The following is a 13446-nucleotide window of genomic DNA, read 5'->3' as shown; positions in this document are numbered from 1 at the left end:
GGCACCTAGAAACCAGTGTTCTCTGTAACAAGCGTTCACAGAGGTAAGGGGGCACCGGGCACCTAGAAACCAGTGTTCTCTGTAACAACTGTTCACAGAGGAAAGGGGGCACCGGGCACCTAGAAACCAGTGTTCTCTATAACAAGTGTTCACAGCCGACAGTCCTTCTCCACTTCATTTCATCTCCAGTGGTTTCAAGTGATGCGTACTAATGATGTGCTACGTGGCTATTAATACTGAAACACCTAAAATAGAACCATGAATTACATGACAGCCTCCAGAGCTAGCTGTTGATGAGTGAAAGTCATTTGACAAAACTGTCCGTGAAGATTTTGTAGTAATTCCCCTGGCCACGGTCTCCACCCATGAGCACTGAATAAATGTTTAGCCATCTTCCTTTTCTGCGGAGAAATCTGGGATGCTCTGTCACTGTGGCTTGCTCTGGGTTGTGAGAAAGCTCTGATTTTGTCATCAGGACTATTCACTATGGAACCGTCTCGGGGCGACCTTGGCCAACGGAGACCGCAGCGAGGAAGCCGTGGAGGCCTACACCCGCGCACTGGAGATCCAGCCGGGCTTCATCCGGTCCAGATACAACCTGGGGATCAGCTGCATCAACCTGGGCGCCTACAGGTGAAGTATGGCAACCGCCCGCGCAGGCCTCAGGCCAAGTTACCTGAGAGGGTGTTTCCGAGCAGAAACACCTGCCTTGGTTGGAGAATTCTTCCTCCTGCTGGTAAAGGTGAACGTGGAGCCTGCAGCTCCCTAGGCCTGGTTCAGCAGGAGCCCTCAGCTGCTGTGGGTCTCAGTCTTCAGAGAGCAGCCGTCTGCTCAGCGTCTGGGGAATGAGGACTCCCAGCCCCTAGCCCCTGAGATCTGGATTCATCGGCCTGGGTTAGGACAAGTTATCAGGGTTTTCAGCACCTTCCAGAGCAACTTTGGAGAAATGCTTCCAGTCAATCTTTCATTTTCCGCTTAAGGAAATAAGAGCCTTGGGGGTGTGGGTACGGGGTACCCAGAAAAATGATTTCAAAAAGTCCCAGAACCAGTGTCTAGCAAAGCAAAACCAAGAATCCAGGTTTTCTAAACTAATAGACCAAAGTTAGCTGGGATGAAAAGAAAACTCGGAACTGGCTCATAGTTTAAAGCACGCTTCCCACCCTGATCCCACACCACTGAGGTCTGTGCCCTGCCTTTTCCCCATGACCAGGGACTACAGATGACCTTTATTTCTTTCAGATAATGAAAGTATGGGTAATGTTTTTTCTTCTTTCTTTTCCCATTTTTTCTATTTTCTAAATAAACAGGTTTGACTTTCATAATCGGAAAAGGAATTAAATGTTAGTTTTGAACCCCATGAAAAATGTAAACCCTTTCTCATTCTCTGAAAGAGCCAGGCTTTAATAATTAGACCAGCTGGGGTTAAAATCACAGCTCTGGCATGGACCAGTTTTGTGACTCTGGGTATATAATTTTTAGCCTCAATTTCTTCACTTGTTAAAAAAAAGGGAGACCAAGCGCAGTGGGCCCAGCCCTTTGGGAGACCGAGGCGGGCGGATCACCTGAGGCTGGGAGTTCAAGCCCAGAAGAGTTACTGCTTCTGAACTGCACTGATGCATTTTGCCACTGGCAAACACTGAGGCCCTAGAAAACAGGTGTTGCCCCATACGAAAAAACTCTTACAAAGAGCATGAGTCACTGGATTACACTGTGTCAAGAGGAAGTTCTCAGATCAAAACCACAAAGAGCTGAATGGCCCCTTATCAAGTGGCTTGTTTTATTTTGTGTACACTGTGAAACGTGCCGCTGCAGAGGCTCTGCACGTCGCTGTGCAGAAGCCCAGCGCTGACTGTGCGCCACCCGCCACGCGCAGCTGTCCAAGCCCCTGATATCCGCCTCCCATCCTAGCATCATTCCTGGCTTCATCTTATTTTCCCAACCAGATTTGCTGTTTACCGCTTTCATTCATTTTTTTTTCTAGATACGTTGTGTATATGTATTTTATGAGACACCCTAGATTCCCTTTTTTTAGAACAAGGGAGATGGGGGATGGAAATATATATATAAAACATATAATGTAATTGTTATAATTGTTCTTTAAAAGGGAATGTAATATATATAAGCATTACATACATGTTATAGATACACTATATTTTTATATACTATATTTTATACATACACATATATTAAATATCTATTTATATGCACTATAATATAGCTACACTATATGTTATACATATATACCATATATATGTAAAGCTTTTAATATATATAAAGCCTCAATTAAAGGGGGCTCTTATAAAGCCCCTAGATGAGTTTTTCTTAATTGTAACTCCTTAGGGTTAGAAAAAAATACTTGCAGGATCAATAAAGTGCTTTATTGGCATTCACAGTTAGAAAATTCAGCAGGGTTACTATCTGCAGGAGCCATGAGGGCTCATGACTGGTAAAAATGGCCAACTCCATGAAGGCGTAAATTTTAAATCCCCAAGCAGAAAGTCTCCCATACTGGAGTAGGTCAGTTTTAGGGTTACCAGATAAAACACAGAATGCTCACTTAAATTTGAATTTCAGATAAACACCAAGTAAGTTTTTAGTATAAGTATTTTCCAAACATTGCGTGAGATATTCCTGTACAGCCGGGCCATCCATCCATGGTTCCACATCCATGGGTTTAACCAACTGTGGATTGAATACATTAAAAAATACAATTTTTAAAAAACAATATAGTATAACAAATGCAATAGTGTTTACATTTTACTCATTGTAAGTAATCTGGAGATGATTTAAAGTATATGGGCGGTATGTGCAGGTGACATGCAAACACTGTGCTATTTTATACAAGGGACGTGAGCATTCGCAGACTTTGGTGTTCTCAGGGGTTTGTGAAGCCAATCCCCTGTGGATACCAAGGGATGTTTCTCTGAAGTTCAGATTTAACGAAGCATTCTGTATTTTTATTTGCTAAGTCTGGCAACACTACTCAGTTGGCTACTTTGGAACATATCAACTAGGTTTTGTGGGTCTTTTGTTGTCATGCCAGATGTGGGAAATCTGAGAAATGGTAAGAATTTTGTGCTTTTTCCTGAAAAAAAAAAAAAAAAGACCATAAAAGAGAAGTAAATTTTTTCCTTTTTTTTTGAGATGGAGGCTTGCTGTCACCCAGGCTGGAGTGCAGTGGCGTGATCTCGGCTCACAACAACCTCTGCCTCCCAGGTTCAAGCAGTTCTCCTGCTCAGCTCCCTGAGTAGCTGGGACTACAGGCGCCCACCACCACTCCCGGCTAATTTTTGTATTTTTAGTAAACACAAGGTTTCACCAGGTTGGTCAGGCTTGTTCCGAACTTCTGATCCGCCTGCCTCAGCCTCCCCCAGTGCGGGGATTACAGGTGTGAGTCACCGTGGCCGGCGAGAGAGACGTAAATGTTAAATGGATTCTGCAAAGGAGAACTTGAGGTAGGCTCAGGAAACAGCAGTCCTCAGTAGAGAAAGGGCTCAGGAGGAAGTGAGGAGCTGGTGTAAGTACCTTCCAGTTCACAAACGTCTTGGGACCGCTCCCTCAGGAACTGCAGGTGTCAGTGTATGTAGCTGTGACAGCTCACATTTTCTATAGAGAGTCAAAGGCGAGCACTACCCTAGTATACAGTTACAATAAGGAAACGGGCATAGCCCAAAATGTTACACCTTTGTCTACTGACAAAGCTCCAGCGTACAGCTTAGACCAACCAGTCTTAACCTTTTCAAAAACGAGGACTCCTTTTGATGAAAATTCTATCCCCCTTGATAGTAATATTTTAGTATGAGTAAAGTGAGGGAAAGCTGTAACGTAATGCTTTTCACTGAGTGAGCTTTTTATTAATCATGACAATGTACACAAACGATTTAAACTTACTTTTATGTATGTGTGTGAAACATTTGAAAACTATTCACACATATACACGTATAACCTCCTGAGTGCCCCAAAAGGACTCCGAGTTCACAAGCAAGGGAAGAGATTTAGACTATCTTTACGGGTGGTGGCGGGGAGACTGGAGTCATTTGCTGAGGTGAGTAAGTTCGACTCTTCTGTTTCTCTCCACCTCACCACATACTTGGGGCTGGAAGAAGCCAGAGAATGAGAGGCTTTCAAGATCTTCCTTTGCCTTGGGTTCTTGCAGCTCTGCGCCTATGAGAGAAAATTGGGAGACATCAGTAGAGCTGCCATCCTGTCAAGCGGGGGTGAAAAGGGCTCTCAGACAGACCCCTGTGTCCATCCACTTATAAACTGCCCTCTCTTGCTTGATTACAAGAAACCCAGAAGGGGGGTGACTAGGACACACACTCCATTCCATTGTCCAGGTCGCCACATACACCATGACCGCCCCTCACTTTCCTTTCATTGTCAGGCAGATCTAACTATATAAATGAGCAGATTCCTGGATTGTGTGCTTTAGAATTAGAAATCCAGCGTCACTTTCTAAGTTTCTTACCAGATGCTTAATACCTACCTTCCAGGATTCAATGAGATTGAGCGTATGAAAGGTTTCTGAGAACAGTAAAGTGGATGCAGATTAAAGTGGCATGATCGTTCTTGGGAAGGATGTTTGTCAGACGCACTACAAGGCTGGGGTGGAGTGGGGGTGCTGAAGAGGGCAGCCCCAGCAGGTTCACCTGGCACCTGAGCAGCAGAGTGGACTTGTGGGCTAGAGGAGCCAGGAGGATTGCAGACGGCATCTTCAGCATGTCTCTAGCTCATTGTTCTCAAGATCCCTCTCTACTTTTAACAAGTATTGAGAACCTCAAAGGGCTTTTGTTTATGTGGGTTATACCTATCAATATTTACCATATTAGAAATTAAACTGAAAACATTTTTAATGATTCATTTAAAAAGAATGAAACTTGGCCGGGCACAGTGGCTCACACCTGTAATCCCATCACTTTGGGAGGTTGAGGCAGGTGAATCACCTGAGATCAGGAGTTCAAGACCAGCCCAGCCAACATGGTGAAACCCCGTCTCTACTAAAAATACAAAAATTAGCTAGGCATGGTGGCGCATACCTGTAATGCCAGGTACTAGGGGGCCTGAGGCAGGAGAATCACTTGAACCTGGGAGGTAGAGGTTGCAGTGAGCTGAGATTGTGCTACTGCACTCCAGCCTGGGCAACAGAGCGAGACTCTGTCTCAAAAAATAAATTTAAAAAAATAAAACTCACTACATATTATCATAAATAATATATTTTACAAAAAATAATTTTCCAAAACAAAAGCAGTTTAGTGGGAAGAGTGACACTGTTTCACATTTTTGCCGATCTCTTTAATGTCTTGCTTACTAGAAGACACGCTCCCACAGCTGCTTCTGCATGCCTCCATTGCGGTCATGTACCATGCAGTCTCTGGAAAATTCCACTGTAAGCATGCAAAAAAAAAAAAAAAAAAGAAAGAAAGCAACAGGTCAAATAACATCTTAGTTTTACCATAACAATAATTTTGACCTCACTGATCCCCAAGCTTCTCCAGACCCACTCTGAGTACTACTGATCTTACTCAATGGTGAGATCTTGCATGTAGATTGGTCCAACTGCACCTCACAAAGTCTTTAAATGTCTATTACACATTCAGGGAAAGTAAGGCTTGGGAAAGACAAGAAGTTTGCCTACTGCTAAATAACTGGGACACAATTCCAGGTGCCCAATAATAAACTCATCCCTCTAGCTGTGTTCCATATGTGCGTCACTAGTGGGAAAAATGAGACCACTGTGTTTTTAAGTAGGGCTGTATTCTTCCTCTTAAACCTAGTTATAGACATCAAATCTGCAGATGGATTAAGTATTCAAATCATTCCTGGAGCAGGGGAAATTGAATGCATTAGTGAATTTGCATGGTTTTGCTATTATTCTTTCTCTCCCACTTGACATTCCTAAAATAAAATTTGCTTTTTCTTTTTGAGACAGTCACACTCTGTTGCCCTGGCTGGAGAGATTATGCAGTGGCATAATCTCGACTCACTGTAACCTCCGTCTCCCGGGTTCAAGCGATTTTCCTGCCTCAGCCTGCCAAGCAGCTGGGATTACAGGCACGTGCCACTATACCCGGCTATTTTTGAATTTTAGTAGACGTAGGGTTTCAACGTGTTGGCCAGGCTGATCTCGAACTCCTGACCTCAAGTGATCCAGCTGCCTTGGCCTCCGAAAGTGCTTGGATTACAGGTGTGAGCCACCGTGCCCAGCCTGCTTTTCTTTTTTCTTATATTTAACAATGATTGCTCACTAAAGAATATAAAAGAATTAGAAAGTTGTTCATTTGACCATCCAGAACGCCATAAGAGGTGATTTTAGGCTAAACTCACTTAATCCAATTTTGTTTTGTTTTGTTTACATTTGCTAACTCTGAAATGTGATGAGTTTTTAAATATCTGTTTCTCTACCTTCTTAGAGAAGCGGTCAGCAATTTTCTCACTGCCCTCAGTTTGCAAAGAAAGAGCAGGAATCAACAGCAAGTTCCTCATCCTGCGATCTCTGGGAATATCTGGGCTGCCCTCAGAATTGCACTCTCTCTGATGGACCAACCAGAACTCTTCCAGGCGGCTAATCTTGGTGACCTGGATGTCCTCTTAAGAGCTTTCAACTTGGATCCTTGAAGAAAGAATAATACCAGTACTAATAATCTCTGTAATTGTACTGAAAAATGAAAAACTTTTATTATGAATTTCAAAAGGATAAATCAAATATTCGAAAGGCCATGGTCATATAGCCCAAGGAAATTAATACCTACAGACAATGCCAAGTCTCTGTTCAGATCCAAAAGCACAAAATATTGTCTATAGTGTCAAGGTCACGCTCCAAAGAAGAACTGACAGACTCAAGACAAACCGAGATGAAGAAACTGTGTGGAATACCCTGCACAAGTTGCGAGCATACTGCGACGGGTTCTTTGGGTTTCTGTCTCCACTTGCAGCTGATGCTACATCTGAGGCGCTTGTTCATGGAAACCTGGAGAGGGCACTGCTTCAGACTGGGGCAGCCTGGCTGTTTCTGAACTGTCTCCTGTTGCAAGGCTGAGCATAGCTGGGGCCACTGGTGCATGCACATAGGTTAACTCGTGACTAAAGACAGGCATTGCTTCAACCTGTTCCAGTTTTAACTTTCACTGTAGCCCTTGATTCCAGAGAGGGAGCTTTGCTGGCAAAAGCCGTTTTTGCACTAGAAATTTTTGCTGTTCCCAATCTAAACTTTTCTGGGATTGTATATATGCACTTTAATATCTTATTTATGCCTTGCTGGAGTTTTGTTTCGTTGCTCCAATTTTTAACTTGGGGGTGGAAGATTTGAGAACTCAGCCTCATTAGATCAACGGACCAAATAAACAATTCCTGAAAATAGTTTTTCGAAGTGTAGGGTTTTGAAGGAGTGTTTTTCTTAAAGCAGACATGAGGACACAGGTGTAAATATGGCAAACAGATCTTTCCATTCACATGCTTTCTGGGACTGTTCCAACAGAAGTAAGACACAGGTACTGTCTCTCCGTGCATTCTCTGCAGGGAGAAAGTGCTGATCTCATGATTTCTATTGAGTTCAGTTTAACTTGCCTAAGTGTCATATTTTACTGGCTTTATAACTGCCCTGCACACCAGTATTCCTTTTAAACCATAAATATTTTAAATAATATTTATTAAGAGTGATAAATAACATTTTTCCTTAAAATTATGTGTTCTTAGTTTCATAATAACCTGTACTGTTTAACCCCTTGCATTCTAAGTGACAGAAGAGCAACCTCTTCAAACCGAATCTCACTGGATGCTGGTGATTTGATATGAAAGAGCATGCTCTTAAAGAATAAGGAACATTGTTTGCAAAATGCTAATGGAAATACAATGTCACCAACGTCAGGTCTGGAAAGTTAGCCCATTCTTCTTGACCTCCTCTCCTCGCTTTGTCTAGAACCTTTCCCAAAGTAGTCTGATCCTAACTTTGTCTTTATGTTCTTTGATGAGCAATAGCTCATTCCGCTCATGATTATAGTTGCCCACTGAAAAACAAAACAGCAGCAACAAAAACTCCACAGAATTGGGGTCAAAACAGTCTAACTGCCTGAGTAATTGGCTTCTCCTGAGGGGCAGATGTGCACACACGCGTATAAATGGAATGCTAGGTGCAGGAATAAACCCTCTCCTCTGTTACATCTGAAGTCCCTGGGTTGTGAGGGGGCCTCAGCTGAACAGAAACCACAGATCCTGGAGGCTTATGTATGTTGTAACCTATTCTAGTTTATAAAGACAAAGCGTGGAGAGCACTGTGGGAACGCCGGGCTTTGATACTCATTGTCAAAGCTCACTTGAGCAGCCCCAGCCAGATAGCAGAAGGCAGAGGCATTCAGGCATTCTCAGCGGCCACAGCGACCATCCAGTCTCAGCCCATGCTTCTCTGCCATCTCAGCAGCAAAGTGACGCTCAACATTATTTTCAAGCATGGCATCTGAGAGTTGTAGAATTTGAGAAACAGTCCAGTAAGGACTCTTGGAGACAGCCTCCAAGCCACGGCAGGGGCTGCTTGACTATGCCTGATGGAAAATATGCCTGATGGAAGAGCATCTCCTCCCCCGCTGCTCCTTCCTCCCACCATCTCCATACTTGGACCAGCAAGTCGGCTTCAGTAGTCCATGAGGATCCTCTGAACAAAGGATTCGAAGCAAACTCTGCAAGCATTCTGTCCGTGATGTCGTTCTATATTTGGAGCAGCAACTGAATTTGCAGCCTGAATTTAAAGGCTGAAACTAGTATAAATGTCAAATAATTAATTTGTTGCTAAATGGTGGCAAATTCTGTGGCCCAGGTTTTGTTTTGCTATTGGAACACAAACTCCAAGGAGCTGTTTTAGGGAAGACTGGACAATCTTCCGTTCTCACCGTCATTTGGCAATTTGCAGAGCATTTTACTAGGACTTTCTCCAGTATATCCAGTACCTGTCAGATCTAAGATTTTTATAGGCTGTCAAGAAGTCCAGAATTACGGCCCAAGAGGAAAATAGTTGCATTTTTCAATAATATCTTTTATAAAATTAAGTAAAAACCATTATTTAAAAATGAGCGACAGTTTATAGGATTAGAGCACCACCAAAAAATAAGTAACAAGACTTTAAAATGTCTTTTTTGTATAAATCATATAAATGTTTGGTTTTTTAAAAGGGCATCTACTTCATTTTTTGGCAGAACTATTTTTGGCATGTCATAAGGCTGTCATTTAAATTACTCTTTCCATTTGAAAGGGGAGGGCATCCTTATTTCCCTTTTGAGGTACTCTGAGAAGGCTTTGCATCTCCTTTCTCATGTATTAAGGTACAACAGCCTGACAGCTCCTAGAAGATGATTTTTTGCTAGAATGGCCACTCAGTTACACAGAAGTGACTTTCAGGGGCTGACTTTGCCTGTAAATTGGATGAAAATATAGAGAAAGCCAGTGATCACTGCTGAGTTTCAAAACATGTTGTAACCATTTCTAGTAGGCGACTTCTACGGGCTGTTGTACCTTCCTGGTGAGGAGAAGGCGGAGGGATGGGGAGAGGAGGAGGAATAAAGATCCTCTTACTGGGCCAGTCACACTGATTCGTTCCCTTCACTTCCTCCAGAACTCACTCCCCATGACTCCTGAAAACCGGGCAGATCTTGTCCACCAAGAAACTTTAATAGAAAACGATGAACTGTGCTTTCCCAGCCAATCCGGATTCTACTAGAACAGAAAAGCATGGAAACGTAACCGGGCAGGAACGTCCACTTACGTTTCACACACTCACTCTCAGAGTTTCATGCCACTTCCCTCATTCTTCTAGGCGAACTATTATATTGAATCATGGGCCCCACGTCTAAATACTTGTAGAGATAAATATTTCTGGAATATTCTTGCCATACAAGCGAGACTAGAGGCCGTGCAGTTGCAGCTAGTCCCACTTATCATAAGAGCTTCCAAACTCTTTATCACAAACTTTGTGAGCTTGGGAATATAGAGAAAGCAAGTTGATCATGCTGAGACCTTTCCTCATTTGCCCCTGAATCTGTTCGCCAAGATTGGACTGGACTTTAAGTTAGCTGTTCTGGCAATGGTGGTGGTGGTTTCATATCTTGAGATACTTCAAGAACATTCTAGAAACAGGGTATTCTAAAGGCTTACTGTAGATGCCATCCTTTTTGAACCTTCTTATTTTAGAAATGGTTACACATGCACACTTATGATTTCAACCTTGTAAAATAATTCATTTACTATCCACATTTTACTCTCGTTTACCTGTCATCTCAGTAGTTATAGAACTGGCTGAAATTAAACTGTTTTAAACTAAGAAGTAGATACATATATATATATATATTTTTAAAGAGTGTTCATAGACAAATTCTGGCATAAAGGTTGTAAAAAAGCAATTTTTTAAAAGTAAAACATATAACCTCAGGTACAAAAATAATGCATGCATTAGTACTTGCAAATCTGCCTACTCAAATATTAACCAAAGCATGCAAGATAACTTGACTGAATGTAAATTTACACAGTGCATGACTAAGTCTCATAGGTTACCTTACTGTTCCTTGCCTCTATACAAGGGAGCATTTTTGTGGACTGTTTGCTTTTCTTACCCTATCCTTGCGATTGTTTTTGTGCTATCACACTGAACTTGGCAGATATTCACACATCTGGTTTGTACAGGGTTCCCAGTGCCAAACTAATCCTCTGAAGAATCTGGGTACTTAGACGTCTAAACATTTTTTTAAAAAACCAGTTGAGCCACAACAGATCCAGAACCTAAACAAATCCAAGTGTCTAGATGCTATTAAACTAAATCATGTTGACTGTCTCAGTATATAAAGATTTGGACTCTAAATTCTTAATAATGCATTTCAAAATTTTCCTGAAAGTTTAGGAATACATTAGAAAAACTGATATTCTAAATAAGGTGAGGAGGCTGGGGTAATGTCAGTCACACCAAAATCATCACACAGCCAGGTAGATATGGGGCCTTAATTTCCACAAATGTCACATCGTGAGTGTGTGAGGTGTCACGACATTGTTCTGATGCAGCCCTATTTGTATTGGGAGTTGAGCTGCTTGGGCTAAATGTCCCACGAGAAACTGGACTTGATCACCAGGTCTAGAAACATGATATTTAGGGAGTGATGAGGTGATTTCATGGCCACTCACAACCAGCTCTGAAATCCTCTTACTGCCTTCTCCTGTAACCCCTATTTTATGAGGAGACCAGAAAGGGAGAGAGCAAAGCTCAGTGAGCCCATAGGGTCTTACGTTAGAAACAGCCCTGTTCCTCACTCCATACACCCCGGTACCCTCACACACATACCATGAGCTCAAAGACAGAATTCTACACATTCACAGGGAGCAAAGCTTCATTGTGTGGAGGCATTAAACAGTTAAAAGAAAAAACAAACTTAAACCGTGAGGTTTAACCACCTCTCACGTGGCGTTTTGCCTTGAATGAAGTTTCCACTCCCTGCACCCTCCGCAGAAATACCAAAATAACACAGTCCAGAGACAAGAGTGCCAGTCTCAGAACTGTTTTCTGAGGACCTTCTCTGCAAGAGAAAACTAACTTGCAATGCTGCAGAATGTCACAGCAAAACCTGATGAGCAACATGGGATACTTTCAGAAGCCTGCACTTCAAATAATATTCAGATGGAAACAACAATTATTAGGCAGGTCTTTGCTCAACTGTAAAATGTGTATCATCCGTTAGGGGAGTGGTGGTGGTCTTCGAATTTCTTGGAAAGGGAAATGGTGTCACACAAAAAGACTAAGAGGTACACACACCCGACAAGGGAATGTGAGCGTTTGGCATTTTCACTGAGATGTAGAACGTTTTTAGCATGGATACCACACAAGAACTCTGCCACGTGAAAAATGTGTCCACGATGGACTACATTACCAGTAGTTAAAGGAAACAGCAAACCTAAGATTTTGCCAACATCCTTCATTTTCCTCATATATCATCTAACCCGAACTTTCTTCAATTCACATTGCCCAAATTTGTTTACATCGGCTGAAAAAAAACCCCATTATTAAACTTTTTACAAACTGTAACAAACATTTAACTATTTAGAAAAGACATTTCTATATATTTTGTATGAATATTACTTATCTAATCTAAAAATGTTGTTTTCAGACAAATTCTTCTGTGATGCATCCTCATCTTGCTCGCAAATGTTTAACATCTTGGGATTTCATTTTCAAGCTGAAATAGATAACAAAAAATTAAGTTTAAATGTTTACATTGAGTTATTAAATTAATACCAATTCAAATTAAGTGACCTATAGTAAATTAATGGCAATGGGGGGGTGGATTTTAAAGTTACTGGCATATTATGTGATACTGTATCTGTGATTTAGTGAAATAACATGTATCATAGCACAACTCTGTTGGGTATTAAGGCTTCATCTTAGTATTTCCCTGCATTGCTCTTTGAAATAAAATTACTACCATAAAAATAACCTCATCATATCGATGTGTTTACTCAGTTGGCTTCTAATTTGCATACCAAGATTAAGGTAGTATTTTTGTACTATGATTGGAAGCATGCCTTCCCTTTTCACATTATTAAATTGTATTCATATTTGTGCAGTTTTAAACTATGGTTTCAAATAAACTTTGCAGCTTCAAGGTCTTTTCAGGAATCTTTCAAAATGGGATTTGGGGATCAGAATTGCTTCTGATCAAATGGAGTCCAATTTGTACTACTGGCTAAAGGTCCTTTTATTGAATGTCACTACATATGATTTTGCATGAGTTATCTGGAAATCAGGAATGCATTTTTGGATATACAACAAAACTTTAAAAATCTTCCTTTGTTAATTTTTTAAGACTAAAATATTATCTAACCTGAAATTGAATTTTGTGATTCTTTTAGAATAAAAATATTAAAATAAATTTCAGTTTTAGGGTCTTCTGGTTTTTTGGTCGGTCAATAAATATTTGGGTACAAATTATGTGCTGGCACCATTCTGGGCGTGGGACACAGTGGTAAGTAAATGAAATCAAAACTGCCGTGAAAGAACTTAGATTTCTGTGAAAGGACACCCACAAATACTTTTAACAAATAAGAATGCCATGTGCTACAGAGTACTAGAACAAGGCAAATAAGTTATCATGAGAACGCGTCGGGGGCACCTTTATCTGTAGGTGGTCAGGAAAGTTTCCTCTTACATGGCAATCGGGGTGAGATTTGTTGGCAAGTGGAGTTTGGGACTGCTATTTCACACCTCTCCTCTCTCCTCAAATCACTGAATTCCCCCATCATTGCTCTCAACTGATGAAATTGCCCCTATTTTGCTGAGAAAATAAAGCAGGAAAAAGAGAACTGTCAGACTCTCTCAGGACTGTGTCTTCTCACCACTAATAGCTGCACTCCTGGTCTCTGCCTTCCTCTGCTGCCATGGTCTGTGTCCTTCCCAAGTCAGCTCCCCACTGCCCTGGCCTCTGC

The 13446-nt window shown here is 41.6% G+C and overlaps 1 protein-coding gene across 9 annotated transcripts in view; it reads left to right on the top strand.

Annotated features, from left to right (window-relative positions):
• PEX5L (peroxisomal biogenesis factor 5 like) overlaps nucleotides 1-12898 on the top strand; it is a 248705-nt gene extending 235807 nt beyond the window's left edge. For 7 of the 9 annotated variants that reach the window (XM_017506323.2, XM_017506321.2, XM_017506318.2 and 4 more), the window contains 2 exons: nucleotides 476-633; nucleotides 6411-7359. In XM_017506323.2, the coding sequence (XP_017361812.1) occupies nucleotides 476-633; nucleotides 6411-6615 (363 nt within the window). In that variant the 3' untranslated portion in view covers nucleotides 6616-7359. Of the gene's footprint in view, nucleotides 1-475; nucleotides 634-6410 lie in introns of all 9 variants that reach the window. The other 2 variants (XM_017506316.2, XM_017506319.1) reach the window with 2 other exon arrangements.
• The last annotated feature ends 548 nt before the right edge of the window (nucleotides 12899-13446 follow it).

The sequence above is a fragment of the Cebus imitator genome, unplaced genomic scaffold (assembly GCF_001604975.1).
Source record: "Cebus imitator isolate Cc_AM_T3 unplaced genomic scaffold, Cebus_imitator-1.0 Scaffold353, whole genome shotgun sequence".
Classification (NCBI taxonomy): domain Eukaryota; kingdom Metazoa; phylum Chordata; class Mammalia; order Primates; family Cebidae; genus Cebus; species Cebus imitator.
This window is presented reverse-complemented; position numbering and strand designations above follow the sequence as displayed.